Source organism: Scardinius erythrophthalmus (assembly GCF_964197995.2).
Source record: "Scardinius erythrophthalmus genome assembly, chromosome: 7".
Taxonomy (NCBI): domain Eukaryota; kingdom Metazoa; phylum Chordata; class Actinopteri; order Cypriniformes; family Leuciscidae; genus Scardinius; species Scardinius erythrophthalmus.
Window position 1 is genome coordinate 29,425,914 of NC_138227.1, and position 23,727 is coordinate 29,449,640.

A 23,727-nucleotide genomic window follows, 5' to 3' on the forward strand; every position below is an offset into this window, starting at 1 on the left:
AAAAGCACTTATTGAAGAAAGAGACCTTTGTGCCATTCCTAAAAACATTGTACATACCTTTCATTTTCTAAGGTGTTTGATTTTCACTTTACCATGTTCATGTACAGAGACATGTACTGTGAATGTTGAAGTCAGCAGGACTCAGTGGCATCTGGGCCCTGAAAAAAAAAAAGTGAACATACTGATATCAAGAGAAAGGCCTGCACGATTTTGGGAATACATTTTAGATTTTTCTTGTTAAAATTGCTTTTTAAAATTCACAGAATACACACACACACTCACACAAATGTTTCCAACAATATATAATGAACACCAGGTTTGTTGTGCCTTGTAGGTATAGGCTATGCGCAGTGCTGCATAAAATAATAACAATATAGCAGCCTATATATATTTTCAAAAAGATTTCAGTAACAACTAAGCTAGAGAAAAATATATTGATTATCATGTTACTTCAAATGTTTCCATTCGTTATGATGATATGAAATGAGATAATAGTAAAAACATGAAGCCGTTTGGAGCGTTTTGCTTTTCCAAAATATGATACATTCAAACGCGATCGCGATCAAAAATATGATACATTAAAACGCGATCGCGATAAAAAATATGATACATTAAAACGCGATCGCGATCAAAAATATGATACATTAAAACGCGATTGCGATCAAATATAAAACATTATGGTTAGGCCTACCATATACATAGCCTATCTACGTTTGAGCAGATATCCACAAACACAGTAACAGTAAACACGGGTCTAAATATTATAATATTCACCATATATCTAGCAACAGTTCAACTGCAATGTGAAATTTATGCAACAATAGCAAACTAATATGTAAGAATTTCTTACCTTACATCTTTCTTGTCTTCAAATATCGTTCTTCTTCTTCTGATGTAAATCCAATGTAAGCTCAGGCACGTCTTTCAAACTCGACGAAAAGTGAAGTGAAGTGTTTTGTTGTTGAGGTAATGAGGGCGATCGCGTTCCATGTGGAGATTTGCATGTGAATATCTTTTGCGCGAGTGGGCGTGGCCGAATTAAAAATAATTAGGAAGCGTTTGAGAAGCTGGAAATCTTGTTGGTTTTATACAAATTACTTAAACAGAGAATATTTGTTTTCGTTTTGAATCCGATCATTTAAAAGTACACACTTAAATGTTTATAAAGGTGTATGGCTCATAAATGTGTGACAAGTATTCGCTGAGTTTTGTTTCAGTTTATAGACGTGCTCAAGAAAAAAAAGTTCACCGCGACGGAGAGGCAGAACGCACACACTGTTTATTTTCTTTATTTTACAAAAGCACAATGTTTTGATTTGATTGGAAGTGGACACATACAAAAGTAGAAATACCACAGATTCTTTTTTTATATTTATTTTTTCTGTATGACCATAAATGACGGAGAAATTTAAGTTTATAGTGCTACAATGTGGAGAAAATCCAGCAAAACGCGCCGGCGCGTTTGTCGACCTCAGAGGGTTAAAGTCTGAGCGCAATGACAGGCTCATTTGTTACCCAGAGTGTCCGCGGAGAGCCGTATCTCCTCAACACACACCAGCTCTGTCTCCAGAAGTCTCGCCGCACTGCCTTTACACCCTACACCTGCATGTCATCGCCATTACCAGAGCAAGACAAAACATCGGGTCCCCTGGCAGAAGAGCGTCACGGGGCCCGTGAGCTGCGATAGCCCCCTTTTGTTTCTTGTTTTCCACTGTGTGGTAGTTGAGAAGGTTTGTCAGAGTCACAGAAGAGGATGATTTATCGGCCATTGTCTGATTAGACAATTACACCTTCCCTCTAGAGCTCACCACTTCCATTTCTCTTCTCTTCTTCGTTTCTCTCCCACTTTTGTCTTTTCCCAAAAGTGTTTTCGCTTTCATTTAGACCTTCCGCTGAAGTGGCGAATTTTGCAGGAACGCAAGAATTCTCTCATAAAAACTGAACATGCTAACCAACCATAGCCTGCTGTCATTGTTACCACAATAAAACTGTGGGAAATTGGTATCTGAGACCATGTCGTACAAAGTTTAATAAGCAAAATGATAAAGATTGTACAATTAAAGTGAGATTGTTTTGGGGGGATTACATGGAAAGTATCTCTAAGATTGATGATTCTGTTATTGTTTTATAATCCATTTCATATGAACCCATAAAAACAAACTTTATTTATGTTTTACTGACAAGACTTAAGCTAGTCTCAGACTAAAATGCATGTTTGAGCTGTTTTATACGGTGACCGGGAGGGGACATGTTCGGTTCACTTATTTTTGTCGTGGCCACAACATATAAACTCGTGGGAACGTGATATTAAGTCGTGGGAACGTCATAATATCTCGTGGGAACGTCATATTAAGTCGTGGCCACGAGATCATTTTGTTGAGGTAACGACATCATTATGTCGTGGCCACGCGATGCAAAGTCGTGGCCTCGAGATCATATGTTGAGGGAACGATATATTTTTCTCGTGGCCACGAGATCATTTTGTTGAGGTAACGACATCATTATGTCGTGGCCACGCGTTGAGGGAGCCACAGCGGCCAATACACCGTACCATAGACTGGGCTACAGCAGAGATGGAGATGACAGAAGAAATAACATTTTACTTTAAATTAGGAATGTCATATAAAGATATAGTGCGGTCTTTGGCATTAAGACATGGGTACGTTATAAGTGAAAGACACATGAAGCGCATTCTTAGACTTTGCCGCACGCATATTTAGGGACCGTCTCAAAATTACATGCGACATTGGCATAAACATTTCTAACTTCAATAGCATTTGAAGACAACGACTTACAGTCATAAAACCAACTGTAGGGTAGACTGGGTACAGTTGAGACACTTTTTGCGTTTTGATTTTTCACACAAAAATAGATACTGAAAAGAAGTGAATTTCCACATGACATGCCACATGACATTTCATTAGCTTATCGACTAAGATATTATCAATCAATAATACCCAGAAGTAGTTTATATTTTCCACAATTAGCTCATGAAAATAAGGTGCTTTTTGTCTCAACCTTGTCTCAACTGTACCCATATGTGGTACAGTTGAGACAGTGCATGGTACAGTTGAGACACCCATTTCTAATGATGTAAAGGTAACTAACCATTCATTATAAATATGAAAAATAAAGACAAATAAAGAAAATAACAATTGGGCAACATTTACGTTTATTCAACCATTTATATTCATTCATTTTATTTAAATTAGCACTGGTTAAAATTTATAAAGCAGGAACAAGATATTAAACAATATTTATTAATAATACACAGTTTAAATATCACAAATATCAAATTTTATTTTCATTTGCGTCCTATGTTGGCTAATTACGACGTTTAACCTGTTATCATAACACTGCACAACTAAGCAGTGTGTTTCCTATAATAGAACTCTATCGGGGGTACAGTTGATACACGTGTGTCTCAACTATCCCCCGCTGGCCACCCCGCATATTTCTCTAGATTTTGCAATTACCTTGCATGACACAATACCATGAAATATGCCAGTTTTTAGGGCACAGAATAACGTTTGTGGTGATACCAGTTACGTTTAACAGTCATATAGGGATAGTAAGCTATTCATTGTGGAGAGTGCATGGTGAAGTGAACGTCCTACTTTAGAAAAAAAACTTTTCCCGATATCTTCGGATCGGAAATGCGTCCATTGTTCAAATTTCCCACGATCAAAGAGGACACTAATACGCATGTGCACAGCAAAAATCACAACTTGTGCTTGCTGCGAACGCAAGTTATTTAAGGTGTCTCAACTGTACCTATGTCTCAACTGTACCCAGTCTACCCTACACTGTTCACCCAGGTCTCATGTATGATGCACACCTTTTAGATTTTTATGACAACAAACTGCTAAATCATATGCAAATATTGTAGGCATATTTCACTACTGCCACATACCTGACACCTAGATGAACAATGTACAGTTGGTTTTATGACTGTAAGTCATTGTCTTCAAATGCTATTGACCTTTAAATGTGGTCATATTCTGTATATGATCCCACACAGTAGTGAAATACATAGCATTATTTGCATATGATTTAGCAGTTTACTGTCATACATATCAAAAATATTAAAGGTGTGCATCATACATGAGATATGAACAATGTACAGTTGGTTTTATGACTGTAAGTCACTGTCTTCAAATGTTATTGAGCTTTAAATATTGTCATATTCTGTATATGATCCCATACAGTAGTGAAATTCATAGCAATATTTGCATATGATTTAGCAGTTTATTGTCATAAATATCAAAAATATTAAAGGTGTGCATCATACATGAGACCTATATGAACAATATACAGTTGGTTTTATGACTAAGTCATTGTCTTCAAATGATATTGAGCTTTAAATATTGTCATATTTTGTGTATGATCCCATACAGTATGTGAAATAGGCCTACAATATTTGCATATGATTTAGCAGTTTATTGTAATAAATATTAAAAATCTAAAAGGTGTGCATCATACATGAGACCTGGGTGAACAATGTACAATTGGTTTTATGACTGTAAGTCATTGTCTTCAAATGCTATTGAAGTTAGAAACGTTTATGCCAATGTCGCATGTAATTTTGAGACGGTCCCTAAATATGCGTGCGACAAAAAAAGTCTAAGAATGCGCTTATCTTTATAACGTACCCATGTCTTAATGCCAAAGACCGCACTATATCTTTATATGACATTCCTAATTTAAAGTAAAATGTTATTTCTTCTGTCATCTCCATCTCTGCTGTAGCCCAGTCTATGGTACGGTGTATTGGCCGCTGTGGCTCCCTCAACGCGTGGCCACGACATAATGATGTCGTTACCTCAACAAAATGATCTCGTGGCCACGAGAAAAATATATCGTTCCCTCAACATATGATCTCGAGGCCACGACTTTGCATCGCGTGGCCACGACATAATGATGTCGTTACCTCAACAAAATGATCTCGTGGCCACGACTTAATATCACGTTCCCACGAGTTTATATGTTGTGGCCACGACAAAAATAAGTGAACCGAACATGTCCCCTCCCGGTCACCGTAGTTTTAACTGAAAGCAACTTGCTCTCACATTTTTTAAAATATGTCACTGCCATTGTCTTGTCTCAAGATGCATGTCAAAAATGTTTGTTTCTAAGGCACGATTATAAAAGATACTTAATTGTCCTAATTAAACTAAATCCTAATCCTGGCTTAATCTAAGCTTTGTCTGTGGAACCAGCTAGGCCTATTTGTCCTAACTATGCTAAAAAAAATGACTAGCTGCTTTAACTCTTTCTTTGAAAACGTCCTTTATTATTAGCTGCATTAGTAGTGTTTTTGAAAATCGAGGTTGAAAAGGTGAAACGGGCCCTTTCAGAAACCACTCTGTGTTCTTAATCCATTTTTTTGGTTAATAATCAGCTTCTCAGTGGGAGTTTTTTTCCCGAGGGTCATTATCACATGTTGATTAGTGGCATGCTAAAGCAATGTAGCATTTCTTTGCATTCTGCAGCCCTGCCACCCGCCCGGGGTCTCAATATTAGCTCGGTTTAACATCACAGTGTGTTTTTTTTTTTGTATCATCCACGTTCGCCCGCAGGCTACTGTAGCGGCAGTGAAACAGAGGTCACATCTTCGCTGGCTATACATCACACCGCTAATGGCGCTATTAGCATCGCCTGCGCCATCGCTCCCCAAATGAGAAATATGTATTGTTTGGCTCAAATGTGCATACTGATAAGCTCCTAAATGATTTGCGGCATTAACTTTGAATGACATTGGCTGCATTGTTATGGGAGGGATTTTGTCACTTGCGACATGCTGAGTTAACTTATTTTTATTTTTATTTATTTTTTCAGTATTAAAGAAGAAAAATGTGGATTTTCTTTTCATTTATGACATAAATAATCACTGTAAAATTTGCAGTATTAAGGAAACAATCTAAATCTGCTTGAACTCTTAATTCCTGAGGAAAAAAAATATTTATTAAAATATAAACTTATTTTTATATTTATTTATTTTTTAGTATTAAAGAATTATATTATATTATATTATATTATCATATTATATTAAATTGTATTATATCATATTATACATATATTATTATATTATATGTTTTATAGTATTAAAGGACTTACAATACAATTTCAGTATTAAAGATGAAAAATGTGAATTTCCAAATTTGCAATTATGACTTAATTACTGTAATATTTACAGTATTAAGGGAAAAAATATGAATCTGCTTGCACTCCTTATTCTGAGAAAAAATATTATATTATAATATATTATATTATATTATATTATTGTTTTATAGTATTAAAGGCTATTTTTAATTATATTATATTATATTTCAGTATTAAAGAAAAAATATGAATTTCCAAAATGTGCAATTATGACTTAATTACTTGAATATTTACTCCTAATTCTGAGAAAAAAAACATATATTATTATATTATATTATATTATATTATATTATGTTATATTATGTTATATTATATTATATTATATTATGTTATATTATTTTATATTATATTATATTATTTTATTTTATTATTTTTTATATATTGAAGTACATGTTGAATTATATTATATTTCTGTATTAAAAAAGAGAAAAAAAGTGAATTTCCAAATTATTGGAAATATCTAATGACCTTATTGATCTGTGGCATTAACTTTGAATGACATTGTATTGTTATGGTAGGGTTTTTGAAACAGCCGTCTGCTCCGTTCAACTGCAGATGTTTGATGAAGGCGAGCCGTCGTTTGTCCTGTCAGACCTTTTGGGGGTTAAAACAGGCCACCCCGTGTAAGGGATGAATGTAGCTTTGGGATATGTGCCATTTATGTGAGGGTCAGAGAGCAGGGACGGAAAAGAGTGCGAGCAAGCAGAGTTTACCGTAATTGAGCTGTCAGTATTCTGCTGTGTCGCCGCACCTCGGCTTGCCACAGAAATGAGAAAAACATTTTTATAAAAATGTTGCTTTCCACGACTGACCCCTATTATTTATTTCATTCCCTTCCCGTGTCTCTTGTCAGAATGGCTCTGATGGGGTTAATAAAAACCTGGGGTTTCTGCCAAGGACAAAACAGCATCTTTGATTCACAACTGGCCTCCTTCAATCGATGTATCCATGTCAATATGTTTACCCAGCACTTCATTATTTACTCTTCTTCATCCTGCTCTCAAAAAATCCCTCCGTTCTTTGCATTCCTCCCCGAGCTGAGCGACCTACATGCCTGTCAGAGCGATTTGCTAAGAAAGCAGAGTTGTTTGGGCTGGCTCACCATCTCATTGTCTCTCAGTAAATGGTTTTTTTTTTTTTTTTTTTTTTGGTAAATCCCTTCTTTGTGGGGGCAGGATATGAAATGATAGTGAAATGTGAAGGAGCAGCAGTGTCAGGCTGAAGAAAATCCCCATCTAATGAACTCGTGCACCCGTGGCCACCTGCCTTACGTTCTAAAGCTCTACGCGCACATTGACTGCTTTAATGCTAATGCAATGACTTACAGCAGAGTCTTTCAGAAGAAAACAGAATGAGAGTGTGTCAGAGCATGAGTGTCGAGTGATGTACATAAATTCTTGCCAAACAACACATGGCATCACTAGACCTGGGCTGAAAGGAGCCTCAAGTCTAGAATGTCAGTAGTGTGCAAGAACATCATGAAAGCCATGGAAGTAAAAGTCTCTCTCTCTCTCTCTCTCTCTCTCTCTCTCTCTCTCTGTATCCCAGCGCCCAGTGCTCCTCCTCAGCAGGTGACGGTTCTCACAGTGGGCAATCAGAACAGTACATCTATCAGCATCTCCTGGGACCCTCCTCCTGGAGAACATCAGAACGGCATCATCCAGGAATATAAGGTAAAAGACTTGAACTCTTAATTCTGAGAAAACATATTTCATCATTATATTATATTATATTATATTATATTATATTATATTATATTATATTATATTATATTATATTATATTATATTATATTATATTATATTATATTATATTATTGTATAGTATTAAAGAAGAACATTTTTAATATATTATATTTTATTATATTATATTATATGTTAAATTATATCATATTATTATTTTATAGTATTACATTTTTAATTTATTATATTATATTATATTATATTATATTATATTATATTATATTATATTATATTATATAAACATCAACAAAAATGTGTGACTCCATCTGATGTTGCTAAGTTCAGAAATGTATCATATTTACAGTATTAAGGGAAATCAACTTGTGGTATAAATTATGAGAAAAGAATAATTATATTATATTATATTATATAATGTTATATAATGTTATATTATATTATATTATATTATATTATATTATATTATATTATATTATATTATTGTATAGTATTAAAGAAGAACATTTTTAATATATTATATTATATTTTATTATATTATATTATATGTTAAATTATATCATATTATTATTTTATAGTATTACATTTTTAATTTATTATATTATATTATATTATATTATATTATATTATATTATATTATATTATATTATATTATATTATATTATATTATATTATATAAACAGCAACAAAAATGTGTGACTCCATCTGATGTTGCTAAGTTCAGAAATGTATCATATTTATAGTATTAAGGGAAATCAACTTGTGGTATAAATTATGAGAAACGAATAATTATATTATATTATATTATATTATATTATATTATATTATATTATATTACATTAAATTGTTATGTTAGGCTATATATTATTATTATTATTTTTATTTCATTTTTTTTTTTAAACAACAACAAACGTGTGACCCTTGATATTGCTAAGTTCAGAAATGTATGATTATAAATGTATCATTTATTGAGGAAAAATCTAAATCAACTTGCAGTCTAAATTATAAGAAAAGCATACCATTTTCTATTCTATTCTATTCTATTTTATTATATCTTAAATTATATTATATTATATAAACAGCAACAAAAATGTGTGACTCCATCTGATGTTGCTAAGTTTAGAAATGTATCATATTTACAGTATTAAGGGAAATCAACTTGTGGTATAAATTATGAGAAAATAATAATTATATTATATTATATTATATTATATTATATTATATTATATTATATTATATTATATTATATTATATTATATTATATTATATTATTTCAGTGTTAAAGAAGAAAAATTATATAATATGATGTGATATGATGTTGGATATTGCATATTGAATGTGCATTAGAAACTGAAAGGCTGTAAGTTAATTACCCATATGGTGCAATTCCCATTCTTCCAGTGCATTTAATACAACCTCAGGTTGTTTCAAGGGGATTGAACTCAAATAAGTCGTTTTGGCTAAAAGTGCATAGTGGATGACTGTTTACTAATTTACTTTTGTTCAAAATGGGCCTCATTAATGCTTGTTAGCAGAGCAAAATTCTGTATAAATTGTCTGCAAATCCCTTCATACATAAATTGCTGCACTCAACTGAATGCACCAATTTACATAAGACTAGATTTACGAGTAATTTACACAAAAATCATTTTCGTTAATGAAGCCCAGTCATTAAAAATGGACTTTTTTACAGACAATTTGCTATTTTCCCTCTCTCTCTCTCTCTCTCAGATCTGGTGTTTAGGGAACGAGACCCGTTTCCATGTAAATAAGACGGTGGACGCAGCCATCCGGTCAGTGGTGGTGGGGGGTCTGCAGGCGGGGGTCCAGTATCGGGTGGAGGTGGCCGCCAGCACCAGCGCTGGGGTGGGAGTCAAGAGCGAACCACAAACCATCATTATTGGTAAGAGACATCTTTTGCTTTCGATAACCTTTACTGTCACTCTGCATTTGAGTGGGGTCACCAAATCAAATTTAAATCTTGTTCAGGGCTGCAATTTTTTCTTCTGTGCTTTGAGTGTTTACAGTGTGAGTTATGTGAGTTGTAGCAGGTTGTGACTGGTTCGACCCATAAGTGATGATTTGGTCAGTGACATGCCCTTATTCCCAAATGTCAAGCTCGCTATCCATCTTCACGCACAGCCAGGGGCTGATAGACTATTTATCAACACTGCGGTTTGTGTGTATGTGTGTGTCCTACCATCTTTTGAAGTAAAAAGGCTGATTAAAAAAAGAAAAAGTTACAGCATAAAAATGAAAATAAACCTTTTTAAACTTTTTTTTTAAACTGTTTAACTTTTTTTGTCGTTTGCACGACAAGTTTTTCAACTAAAAACGTAGAGCTGTTTATGCGTTTTGGCCATTTATTTACACGACAACAGCGTTCTGAGGGCCTGAAAATGCTAATTTTTGAAAACGGGTTTCGAAGAGCAAGATTTTGAAAACGATACCGTTATCGTCTTTGCGTTAACTACTAAAACTTGAATTTGTGAAAACGGTGACGTCATGCGCATGCGTATTACGCGTTCAGTCTATAGGCGTGTAGAGTTTCTTTACAAAGTGACATCGCCATCTACTGGCCTGGCATGAATAATACAGCGTTTTTAATCGGTTTTTGCGAACGGGGATTGTTTTGACAACGTTGTTGTCTGTACAGGAAAAACGCAAAGGAAAAACTTTTCAGTTTTTGGTACATCGTTGTTGTGTAAACGTACCCTAAATATCCATAGTTTTATTGTGAATTAGTACACATTGCTTCAAAAGGAAAAAAATGTCATCAACTTTCTCTACCTCCAAAACGTATTTCTTGCTGTGGGGTGGGGTTGGGTAAAATTAATCAATAATATTTATAGCCTAACATGATTCCATCCAATCAAATCTTGATGAGTCTCAACTTACATTATTTCTGATTAATATTGAAATACTCTCATAAAAAAAGTGCTGTGAATATGGTTTTTTAGTTATTTATACAACATTTATATTATTTAATTATTTATGTTTCTTCAATTTTTCACCATCTGCTCACTGAAGTAACGCTAAAGATCAAGGTGATGAGCTTTTAACGCTCTAGTTGAGTTGATTAAATCCTGTGCTGATGTTCGCTGGAGCACGAGTGTTTTTCTCATGCTATTAAACTAATTTAGAAACCCACCCACAATTTTCCATTTACTAAATAGAGGGTTTCCCTTTTGTTTGTGTGTATTCGTGTAGGTAAAGACTTCCGGGATGTGATCATGAGCAGGAACAACAGCATCACGGAGCAGATCACGGACGTGGTGAAGCAGCCTGCCTTCATCGCGGGCATCGGAGGGGCATGTTGGGTCATTCTGATGGGCTTCAGCATCTGGCTCTACTGGAGGAGAAAGAAGAGAAAGGGTCTCAGCAATTACGCAGGTAGAGACCAGATCCGCTTGCACCAACACAAAAACACAGTAGTGATTGTTTTCAGATGGCACGAAAAGCACAACTTCTTCTATCTTTTAATAATCAATGCTGAAGCCACATGTTTATTTAGATACAAATAATTCCTTACATCTCACTCTTGGTGGATTTGAATATTTTAAAACCATGGCCAATTGAGCCCAATTGATGTGCTCAGAAATGGCAGATAACAGTATTACTTATTTGAATGGTTCAAAGAGTGATGTTCATTGGCCGAGAGTGTCATTGGGCTCCTGTTTGCATTACAAAATTGGTGATTGGGCACATTCAGCTTTGAATCAACATTTTTTGTCTCAGCTTTTCTATATAGTGATTGGTCGAGCTTTTAGATGGGTGGGACTTTGCAACAAACAGCTAATAATTCAAACAATGATGTGTTGAATATTATTTTTAATACACAATTACTCTGTTTAGCGGTAGTTTTAGAAGCAGCATTGCTAAAATGATTTGAAATAAAATACACGTTTTGCCATTGATATCGGTGATATCTGTGTTTCCTCACTCTTGAAAAGCACCAACCACCACTGAAACACACAATCTTTTATTATTATTATTATTTGTTTGTGTGTCTTCTGTGTTAGACTGCCTATCTCATTCCTTTGGCTGCTGTCTTGCTGTCGTCACTCTGATGGCGTAACGCAAACCTTCAAACACACTCCAATATGCATGCTTATAATCATGCACAGAAACACACAAACCTCCCAAAGCCCGACTGAGCACTGCAGGCTTTTTAACACACACTCTTCTCTGTCTTCTTGTTTTTGCAGTTCAGTCGTTCACCTTCACCCCTGCAGGTACTGTTCATTTGTCCCGTCTTTTCGAAACCCCCATTCCTTCGTCCTGCATTTCTCTTACTTTCCTTTACCCAGTCGAGTATCCCTTCCCATGATTCAAGTTTAAGTCTTCAGATGATGCCCACCTGACTTTGTCAGCACAATATGGGGAGTACCTCTGGCTGTAACAGAAGCTGTTTCAGGGGTCTCAAACACAAAGTATGGATACATTTTTATCATCTAAAAATGACACGCATATATATGTGTATATATAAGCTACAATGCAAAAAGTGAACAATGATTTGTTAGCTGTGCTAACAGAGTCAGATGGAAGATCTGTGGGCTGCAAGATCCTGCAGTTCTCCATTTGTGTTTCTTTGTCCTTTTCTTCAGGCAGTTTTTTTTTTTTTTTTTTTCAGTGGTCTCCATCTCATCTTTATCCTCCTTTTATTGTTCTATTCTCTCTTTCTGACTTTTTGTTTGTGCAGGTGTTGTGAACTATTTTTGTTCTCTTCCCGAGTTCTCCGTTCTTTGATTCATTCCTGTCTTTGTTATTAACCGCTTGAACAAACTTACATGTGGGATTCAATTGTTCTCGCCATTCGAGGTTGTCGACAAGTTTTCTGAAGGTTTTCTCATTTCCCTCCAGTGATATATTATTCTATATGTCATGTTTTAACCAATATAGAGATTTTGAACCCAGCTTACTTGCTTACTGAATACTGTTTAATATACACTGAACGCTGGCTGTTTTACGAAGAGTTTGTGAGTTATAGTATAGTATAGTTTTTATTAAAATGTTTAGCATTTATTATTTTTATTATTATTATTTCAGTTTTAGTTCATGATAACAGTCAAATATTAGTATGCTACATTGCCACACTGTAAAAATGTATTGTTGGTTTAACTTTAAAAAAGTAAGTTACCTGGTTGCCTTAATTTTGAGTTCATTGAAATAAAAAATTTGAGTTAATACAATGAAGGATATAGAAACTCAAAATATTATGTTATCGGAACCACATTAATTATCTTTGTAACTTAATTATTAAGTTGATTTGACAAAAGAAAATGAAAAGTTGAAAATAAATTAAAATAATTGTTTACAGTGAATTTTTTTGCACAAATTGTCTGAACATTTGGTGTCAATAAGCAAGAAAGTTTGATGTTACTTGTGGTTAACGGGAAAGTCAGGTTGGGTGAATTGCATTGTGGGATAATGAACCCAGTGCTTTGTACCTTTTGGCAAATATAGTATTCATGCTATATACATCAGAAAATAGTGGTCTGCCATTCTGAACACAGCCATATTGCCACTGATCTCATGATTGTCTGTCTTTCAAAGATCATCCCATTCTGAAATATGGTCACGCAGCCATTGATTTTCCACTTTATGTTCACAATAGCAGAGAAACGTTTGCAATTCAATGGTTGGTTTGTCCGCAAGCCACGTGAAATATAGGAGGCCTACAGAGGTTAACCGGTGATGACCTGATACAGTCACACAGTTGGCCACAATCACACTGTGAATTGATAACACACACAAAAAAAAATTCACTCAGCTAGTCCAGATTCCTTCCACGTCCCTCGGGGATTGAGGTGTGCTTTTATCTTGTTGGAGGGTTTCGCTCCAAACTTCATTACCGATGAAATCAGTCTCCCTGCAAAAGTGGACACCGCTGCACTTCACTTTCCCCCTAGGAAGATAAGACCGTAGCAGTCAGGTGTCCAAGTCTTATGGCCTCGATATCCCTCGTCTTCGTTTTAATGCACTCCAGTGGTCTCTCCTCACCACTGCTTCAGTGGGCTTCAAGGTTGCCGGCTCCTAGGGGACCACGTCCTCCTTGGTTTCCCAGCGCCTATGTGCCGAGCAGATAAGTGTTGCGTTCAGATGCATTACCGACACGCCAGACCCCATGTGTGTGACGCTCGCAGAACGCAGCGGCCCATGCTAGCAATACTGAGCGGCTTCTTCCACTCAGTGGGAAAATTTGTTTTATTCTTGTTTCCTGCAGACAAATCGTCTTCGTCTCATTATCACGGTTCACTGCAAATCATGTGAACGTTTCAAAGGTTATAGAACAAAGAAAGACGGTCGGATCTTAAAGGACGGGACGTTTGCATCAAAGCATCTTTGTTCTGAAAAGATATGGCGCGCGGTTGTATGTTTAATTGAGGCCGTAGGGCATTGAGGATGGTAAAAACGCACAATCCGAATACACTTGTTCACACGAACACACACTTTCCCCCTTTAAACCTGTCATCGCCGCGAGGCTAAATCAAGCTGTGCTCAGGCGAGAAGGAAGGATTTGATGGAATTTTTATACAGGCGATTTTGTCGTGCCGCAGTAAATGCTTATTAAAGAGGAGTAATCAGTTTTCATATTGGAGAGAGTGCTTATCTGGAGCTCAGCCTAAAGCCGAGACCAGCGCCAGTCTACGGGCCACATCAAAGCGCCAGCAATGTGTCCTATTGTAGATAGGCACTTAACAGACCCCCACACACACATAGTGCCACATAAAACGAGTCCCTTGGGGGAGAGAAAATACCTTTAGTGTTTGTTCTCAATTTACTGAAATGCCAAATTCTGGAATTAGCCATGAATGCAAATAAACCCAACAAACAACAGGCTCAGAGGAGAGACGGACCTTGGTCGGTGTTCATCAGGTTTAATGTTTGTCAGAAGAGAGTGAGAGTACAGAGAAAATGGCACTGATTTAATTCAGATTGGCTGCATTCACACTGTCAGTTTTTGGGATTGACAACCGCATTTACTTACAGGTGTGAGTCTCGAAATGTCTTATTCATACAGCAACTTACAGGAGAGTCTGCGTGAACGTGCGATGAGAGACAAGCTATTATTCTCTTACTAGTAACCATGGAGACAGTGTCCATAAAACTGAAAAGTCTGAAAAATCACTTTTGACGCGACAAGATTCCAATTGAGCTGCGAGTGTGTCTGTCAAATCTTCATTAACCGTCCGCAGCTTTTATATCTGGGTGGAGAGCATTTGAGAACACAAAGAACTGAAACACAAAACTGACAGGAGCAACTCCAGTGGAGAGCAAACACTGGATCAAGAACCGCACACGCAATCCCGAAACACACGGGAGACGTGTGTTTGTGGATCGCAGAGCAACTCTATGCAATGACGAGAAAGACAACTAGTTGTCCAGTTCCGTTCTTCCGAGAATGCGGTTGTGAATCTTGAAAATGTACGGGTGTGAGTTCGGTTACAGAATGCGGTTGCCACTTCCATAAATAACTGAACTGTGTGTGAACGTAACTTTGAAGGAGTCAAATACATGATTGGCCCAGATCCGGCCCACATCTGGTACACGTGGATTCCACACGGCCCAGATGTGGGCCGGATCTGGACCGACACCATGTTGCTGTCCGGGGCTGCTGTTGTGAATGTGGCCTCAGTTTCTCTGCAGGGTGTCTAAACACACCAGGAGTCACTCTGGATTAGTTCATGTGATATTTGTTTAAATAAGTGTGCATGCTAAGATGGAAAATTAAAGGGAAAATTAAAAGGTGCATTGATTTACTCACCCTCTTGTCATTCTAAAAGATTATTTTCAAAAATGCTTCTGTGTCATACAGTGGGATTCAAAATTGTTTTACACCCTGTTGACATTCATTGAATGGACAATAACATTCTGGAACCGAATAGTTCCCGGTTTGATCCCTGCAAGGAGTGAGTCATGGGCTATTGCAAAATGAGTGCTTACTAAATAAGTACACCTGATTTAGTCTCCCTTTCATCAATCATCCATCCATTCTGTCTTTCTTTCTGCACACTGTTTTGTTTCAGTTGCTTTCTTTTGGCAAGAATGTGAAGACAAAACTTAGGGGAAATTATGGAGATAAAGTGTCTGAATGTGAACAATTCAATGTCAAAAATTCATTGTGCATGTTCATCTAATGTGTACTCTGAGCGATGCAGTCACTTGTGTAAGATTACGAAGACATATATACACACAAATGCGTACACAGACGTTTTATTTCTTAATCAGGTCCCGCTGTTTCGCTTATCAGTGTGGGATCATGTTTAAAAATCATTAATTAGAACGAGAATGATGCATAAGAGATTGATTTTTTGCTATGAGTTGGTTATGATGTTATGATGACTCAGTCTCTCTCTCTCGCTCTCTCTCTTTGTTTTCTACCCTCTTTCTGACCCCAGTGACGTTCCAGCGTGTTGATGGAGGCTTGATGAGCAACGGGAGGTAAGATTCCTGTCATCCGCTCTCTCGTTTCCCCTTGTTTTTCCTCGGCATGCCACAAAACAGCGCTGGTTATTATCTTTGTGCCAATCTACCTGCCTTTAACCTTCAAAGACCAGCCCCTCAATTCCAAACCTCATTCATATTCTGTCCATCATCCCCTGGAAGGTCATCAAAACCATTATCCTCTACAAGGCAGTCGTCTTCCAACCCGTACTCAGTTTTTAAGGGTTCGCACTATCCCTGCACTGTTAGAAATTCATCTTGAGAGACGCTGCTGAGGAGACCACCGGAAGGTTGTTTCCGTAGGTTTCCGTGAGAGCTCTCGTGGCACACAACCGTTTCTCATGGGTCAAGGGCTTGATTAACCTTCTAAAAGTCACAGCAGAATCCATCAATGCGGAACAATTCTTTGCATAACCGTTAATGCACTTCTTTCAAAATTTAAATAAACAATTCAACCAGATGTATTCTTAATACTCGCCACTATGAGGGTCTTCAACAGGGGGTCCATTCATCAGTAATGAAGACAATATTATGTGTTTTACCATATTTGTTTTATATAATCATTCATATTTTATATTAAAATGATATATTGTAAATTCTAATAATATTGTGCATTTATTAAATATTTTAATGCAATACATTATTTTATATATTTATATGGACATTTAAATATACATTAATTAATGTAAAGTAGAATAGTGTAATGTATTATAAACATTTAGATTAACAATTGATTTTTATAAAACATATTATCATTTATTACATAAAAATTAATATACACCTGTAATATATATTACATTTTTGAGACTTAAAAAAGACTTAAATAAAAAATAAATGATTATTTGACCATACAATCATTTAATCGTACAATTGTGCATTTATTTTTTATTATTATTATTATTATTATTATTATTATTATTATTATTATTAACCATTAACCAAAAAAACTAAATCTTTACATTTTTGAAACTTAAAAAAATACTTAAAATAAAGGTTGAAATAAATGATTAATTAACTATACAATTATTTAATTACACAATAAACTAATTAATTGTATATGTATTTATTATTACATTTTGTTTATATGTTAAATTATAAATAAACATAATAATTATATTACGCATGGTTAACTTATTTAAAATAATTATATCAACAATAAGCTATTCAAAATATAAATGCAATACCTATAATTTCTTATTGTTGATATTCAATAAAAATATAAGTAATTTTCCAATGTCTAATACAATAATTTAATAACATTTAACTAAACATTCAACTGAACTCTAGATTGTGGTCATATAAGAACTTTTTCAGACAGATCACTGTCTAAACACCCACATGCACCCACAGCGAGTCTGCGCTTATACATCAAGCTCGCTCTGATATCATCATGTGACTGATGGATGAAAATATGAGCTCTGCCTGTTTGTGTACCCTTCATTCTGTCAAACACACACCACACACACACACTTACTGTACGTACACACACAAATCTCCGCACATCTCCCTTCACGGGCGGCTAGCCGCTCATAAATCTCACCCCCCAAAAAGAATTAGCAGGAACAATTTAAGCAGAGAGGGGTTTTATTTTATCATTTGTCAGCCCTCCCCCCCCCCCCCACCCCGCTGCCTGTACGGACCCCCGCAGTGATAAATTTGCCTGTCACCTCAGCTGGGCGGCTGGAATATGAGCATGTGTAATAATGTAAAAATAATTACCCCAGGGAGAGGCTAGACTAACCCTTCCGGAATCTTCCGGCAGGCTTCGTTTTTTTTTAAGGGGCGGAAAGTAGAGTAAGGGATCGTTTGAATGACACCGGTTACCAGTCGGACAGGAGTGGAATGAGGAGTCTGGCTTTTTTTTTTTTTTTGCGTCCGGGTGTCTTTTATCAAACTCGACAGGCCAAATTCACTCAGAATCAGAGCTTGTGGATCTTCTTTTGTATTAATTCCACACACCCGCACGTTGTCTCTCCTGCAGTATCTGTAGATCGAAGGTGTTTTAGGAGCTGAAATTAAAGCCCAAGCAAGTGTCACATGATTCCCCTGCAGGAAGTTCTGCTGATTGATTTGAAGATTCCATTCCAGATCCCTTGAGTCTCGTATCTAATCAAAAAGGACGTCCAATTGTATTTTTTTTAATAGTGATACCTTGTCTTTAGCCATACAGCACCCTAGAGATCTGAGATAAGCACTTACCTCTGTAGATCTCAATTAAGACAGTCATTCTTGGTAACACTATGAGGTCTGTGTATATAATACATTATAAAGCCATTGGCAATGCCTTATTCTCATTTTAACCTATATAAGTTATCATACATATTCATACTAATTCGAAGCTGTTTTGTATGGATGCCTTTAACGTGTTTCGCATCTTAGCTGTTACTGTATTGTATATTTTATAGTATGGATTGACCAGCCAGCATCCAGGACCATAATATAATGCATTATATATACTGGCTTCATAGTAAGTGTTACCGAAAGTGGGTTTATGCTGTGAAGGTGCTCTACATGCATCAGAACACTTGATCTGCCAGATCGGGATGAATCCCCGTGACTAAAGTTCCTGGAGAGATGACGGGCGAACATGAGAATGTGTTCATTTGTTACAGTCTTTGTTTATTGCATTAATTAGACGATGGCAAATGAATCCGCGTCTGTTTCTGCAGCTCCTCATTGGCTGCTGCCAAATTGCTTGTACTGAACAATTACGCTTAATCGATCACAGAATAAATGATTCATGGAAGATGAATAGGCGGCATATTGGTCAGGCCTTGAACTGATGGAAACTGATAATGACAGTTTTTTATGCTTTTCCTACACAATGTATTTTTCTTCCCTTTTTCCTGTTTATTTCTTTTTTAGCAAATGTCTTCCTTTTCTTTTCTTTTTTTGTTGCTCCCACTATACTGTATATAGATACACACACAGTGCTGGAAAATAGCTGATTACATGTAATCTGGATTATGTAATATTCCAAAAATTAAGTATTTGTAACTTGATTATATTACGTTTTAAAATACTTGTAATCAGACTACAGTTACTTTCTATTGATTTCATATTATTCACACAATGGCAGCACATCATTCAGAATTGATAGATTTTTTTACTCTTAATTTTCCTTTCTAAAAAGCATATTGCTTATAAACATACAGAAAGTCTTCTGGTTTGGTGAACTTGCACACATTTGATCACAGAAAAAAAATCACTTGTTTTCTTAACATTGCAACATCTAGTGATTATCTAATCAATACTGATGAACACATTCATTTTTATTTGAATTATCACTCACTAAGACATTTAACCATGTATTGCTATGGATTTGGAAGGCTTTTGTCTTTTAAACACATTTTTATTATATATTTTTTTTATTTTAAAATTGATTTTAATTAAAAAAATCTTTATGATTTTTTTTAATTATTAGCTTTTCATTAAACTCACAAGGCCCCTGCAGTTCCTTCACGAACTACAGGCTGGAAAACACTGACATAATGTAATATTTAATGCACATCATGTTGTTCATAACAAAGAATGGAATATATTTTCTTTCTCTTTGTATCATTATATCAATATGGATTAAGATTGTCATATTGAAATCTATGTGATAAACGAGTTTGGTCCAAATTAATCTAAAAGTAATCAAAAAGTAGTAATGTAATGTATATTTGAACATAATTAATAAATTACACTCACCTAAAGGATTATTAGGAACACCTTTTCAATTTCTCATTAATGCAATTATCTAATCAACCAATCACATGGCAGTTGCTTCAATGCATTTAGGGGTGTGGTCCCGGTCAAGACAATCTCCTGAACTCCAAACTGAATGTCAGAATGGGAAAGAAAGGTGATTTAAGCAATTTTGAGCGTGGCATGGTTGTTGGTGCCAGACGGGCCGGTCTGAGTATTTCACAATCTGCTCAGTTACTGAGATTTTCACGCACAACCATTTCTAGGGTTTACAAAGAATGGTGTGAAAATGGAAAAACATCCAGTATGCGGCAGTCCTGTGGGCGAAAATGCCTTGTTGATGCTAGAGGTCAGAGGAGAATGGGCCGACTGATTCAAGCTGATAGAAGAGCAACTTTGACTGAAATAACCACTCGTTACAACCGAGGTATGCAGCAAAGCATTTATGAAGCCACAACACGCACAACCTTGAGGCGGATGGGCTACAACAGCAGAAGACCCCACCGGGTACCACTCATCTCCACTACAAATAGGAAAAAGAGGCTACAATTTGCACGAGCTCACCAAAATTGGACAGTTGAAGACTGGAAAAATGTTGCCTGGTCTGATGAGTCTCGATTTCTGTTGAGACATTCAGATGGTAGAGTCAGAATTTGGCGTAAACAGAATGAGAACATGGATCCATCATGCCTTGTTACCACTGTGCAGGCTGGTGGTGGTGGTGTAATGGTGTGGGGGATGTTTTCTTGGCACACTTTAGGCCCCTTAGTGCCAATTGGGCATCGTTTAAATGCCACGGCCTACCTGAGGATTGTTTCTGACCATGTCCATCCCTTTATGACCACCATGTACCCATCCTCTGATGGCTACTTCCAGCAGGATAATGCACCATGTCACAAAGCTTGAATCATTTCAAATTGGTTTCTTGCACATGACAATGAGTTCACTGTACTAAAATTGCCCCCACAGTCACCAGATCTCAACCCAATAGAGCATCTTTGGGATGTGGTGGAACGGGAGCTTCGTGCCCTGGATGTGCATCCCACAAATCTCCATCAACTGCAAGATGCTATCCTATCAATATGGGCCAACATTTCTAAAGAATGCTTTCAGCACCTTGTTGAATCAATGCCACGTAGAATTAAGGCAATTCTGAAGGCGAAAGGGGGTCAAACATAGTATTAGTATGGTGTTCCAAATAATCCTTTAGGTGAGTGTATAATATAATTTTATATACATGTACATTATATCATATTATTTATTTTTAAATAGCTTATTGTTATAGTAAATTAAAATATTCATTGAATTATTTAAATAAGTTAATATCATACATCATTTTATAATATAATTTAAACATTTAGATAAACTGCACTTAAATTTAACTAAAGCGTTTGTTTATAAGCACTTTTATATGCGATTTTGTACTATTAAGGATGTACTATTATCCATGATCACCCAGTTTTATCAACAGATCAAGCTTTTCTTCCTTAGTTGTGTTCTTTCTTTTTTAAAAGCTCCTTCCCATCATTTCTTTCAGATCTATATGTGCATGTTTGTGTGAATATTATATTTTCACTGTGCTCAAAGCAAGCGACAGCATCCTCCAGCTAATGTCAATCTGAAAAGCAAATGTATGTTCCAGCATGCCTTAAGCATAATTTAATGCGCAGGCTTTTAGTTCAGTCTCTCTCTCTCTTTCTGCTGCTGTATTGGAGGGCGTGTGGGCCTGTAAAGCCCGTCTGATTTATGAAGTAGGATTGGGATTAATATTGCTCATTCGGCTTGTTTACGGCGATCCTCACAGACGCGCTGCGAGGTTGTATTTCACAGTTGCGCGCGTGTCTAGGAGAGTGGCAGGGAAAAATGGAGCCAAATCAAATCTCTTTGGTCTCAAGGCCACAGTGCGCTCTTGCTGTCGGAAGAGAGGGATTCAGGGCTGGGATGAGGGCCCTGGTCCCGCTCCCGGTGATTTGCGGGGCAGAAATATGCCCGCTAAAACGTTATTTCTCAATCTAATCATCTCACACGGGAAAAGATGAATGCAAGGACAGAGCCGCCGTTACAACAGTCAACATCATCATCACCCACACTTACAAATGATCCCCGGGAGAGTATGCATGTGCGTGTGCTTGTTTACGAGAGAAATCAAAGTCAAACTCATGAAACGTCCATTTTTGTGGCTCTCTCAATTTACCAACTCTTCAGTTTGAAGGAAACTGCATTCACTACACATTTAGCTTACACAGAAAAGGGCTTTTTAATTATAGAGATAACTATAACGACAACTGTATTAGCATCCACACTTACTAACGATAACGCTCTGTTTAATATAAGCACGCTCTGAGGTTTTGTCGTCTGCCGCTTTAAATACTCAAGCTCGTTACAGCAGGATGGATTCTGATTGGCTGTCAATGTTTTTATTGTTCATCAGCTGGACAAAAAAAAATTCTGAAAATGATTCCAATGATATAATTTCTCGGTGTGCTATCATTATAGTTGTGGTGTGAACTCTGCTATTCTTTTATATTTAGAACGATTTTTGGTCTGAACGGACCTTAAACTTTACAATAATCTTGAATAATTTAAGTCTTCGTTAATGTTAATTTTTATACACACTGACGCAGTTTTAAAGTCATCTTTGATCACCAAAATGACATATTTAAAAAAAATATGTCCTTGAAAACAAATTTCTTCATGGCTTAAAATATACGGTTGGTTCTATGAATATGCAAATGAGCCCCGCCTCCACTCACTCACACCAGCTCAGAGATCCACTCGTTGATGGGCTTTAACTTAACAATATGTATATAATAATAATAAATTATCGAATATTGAATAAATTACTATGATATTATTGGTTAATATTATTTGTCCCCGCCCACACAAAGTGTCAGATGAAGTATGGGATGGAAAAGTCAGAAGAAAGGTTGTTTCAGATATTGAAAACGTTATTATGGAATCCCATTACTGCCTTGGAGGGGGAAAATAAGTTAATTGTGAGATTAAAAAAAATGTGTATAATAATAATATAATAATAATAAGAGAAAATAGTCTCGTTGTGAGATACACAAAAAAAATGGATCAATAAGTTATAACAAAGTATGGTTTTACATTGCTTTAACTCATCAAAATAAGTTAAGCAATTCTCATTTTAAGTTAGTCTAATGTAATTTAAGTAGTAATGACTTAAACATCCAAGTTGATTGTACTTAAAAATGTAAGGCAGCAACTATTTTTACGGTGTAGTCACACTGTGACGTTTGAAATATGAAACTTATTTTTTTAAATAAAATAATTATTTAAAAAACGCAGTTATACAAAGTCACAATTATGATAAATAAAGTCATAACTATTTAATTTTCTTACTGTGGAGCAGGAAAAGGCTTCCTTAATATGATATTTTGATGAAACATGAAAGAAAACCATTTTTTCCTTTCAAATAACATGCACATTTATTTTATAAAAAAGTAAATTGTTAAAACACTTTAGATTTCGATCTAGATTTCGAAGTAACACTTAAAGATCACCTGAGGGCCGAGCAAAACAAAAACAGCAAAGGTAGAGAGGACCCGATTGTAAGCGGGAAGGAAAGAGCATTTCGGAGGAGGTGAGGAGGGCACAGGATTGTTTTTCAGATAGAAAAAAAAATAAAGCGGAGGGGGAAGGTTTGAGAAGTCTTCAACGTATTACCCTATAAGAAGTCAACGTGTCTGAAGAGGAAGCATCAGTTT

The 23,727-nt window shown here is 35.9% G+C and overlaps 1 protein-coding gene across 3 annotated transcripts in view; it reads left to right on the forward strand.

Moving 5' to 3' along the window:
• robo2 (roundabout, axon guidance receptor, homolog 2) overlaps positions 1-23,727 on the forward strand; it is a 205,948-nt gene that overhangs the window by 154,583 nt on the left and 27,638 nt on the right. For 2 of the 3 annotated variants that reach the window (XM_081370091.1, XM_081370092.1), the window contains exons 15-18: positions 7,711-7,835; positions 9,590-9,761; positions 11,069-11,251; positions 16,261-16,303. In XM_081370091.1, coding sequence (XP_081226217.1) covers positions 7,711-7,835; positions 9,590-9,761; positions 11,069-11,251; positions 16,261-16,303 — 523 coding nt within the window. Of the gene's footprint in view, positions 1-7,710; positions 7,836-9,589; positions 9,762-11,068; positions 11,252-12,066; positions 12,094-16,260; positions 16,304-23,727 lie in introns of all 3 variants that reach the window. The other variant, XM_081370090.1, reaches the window with a different exon arrangement.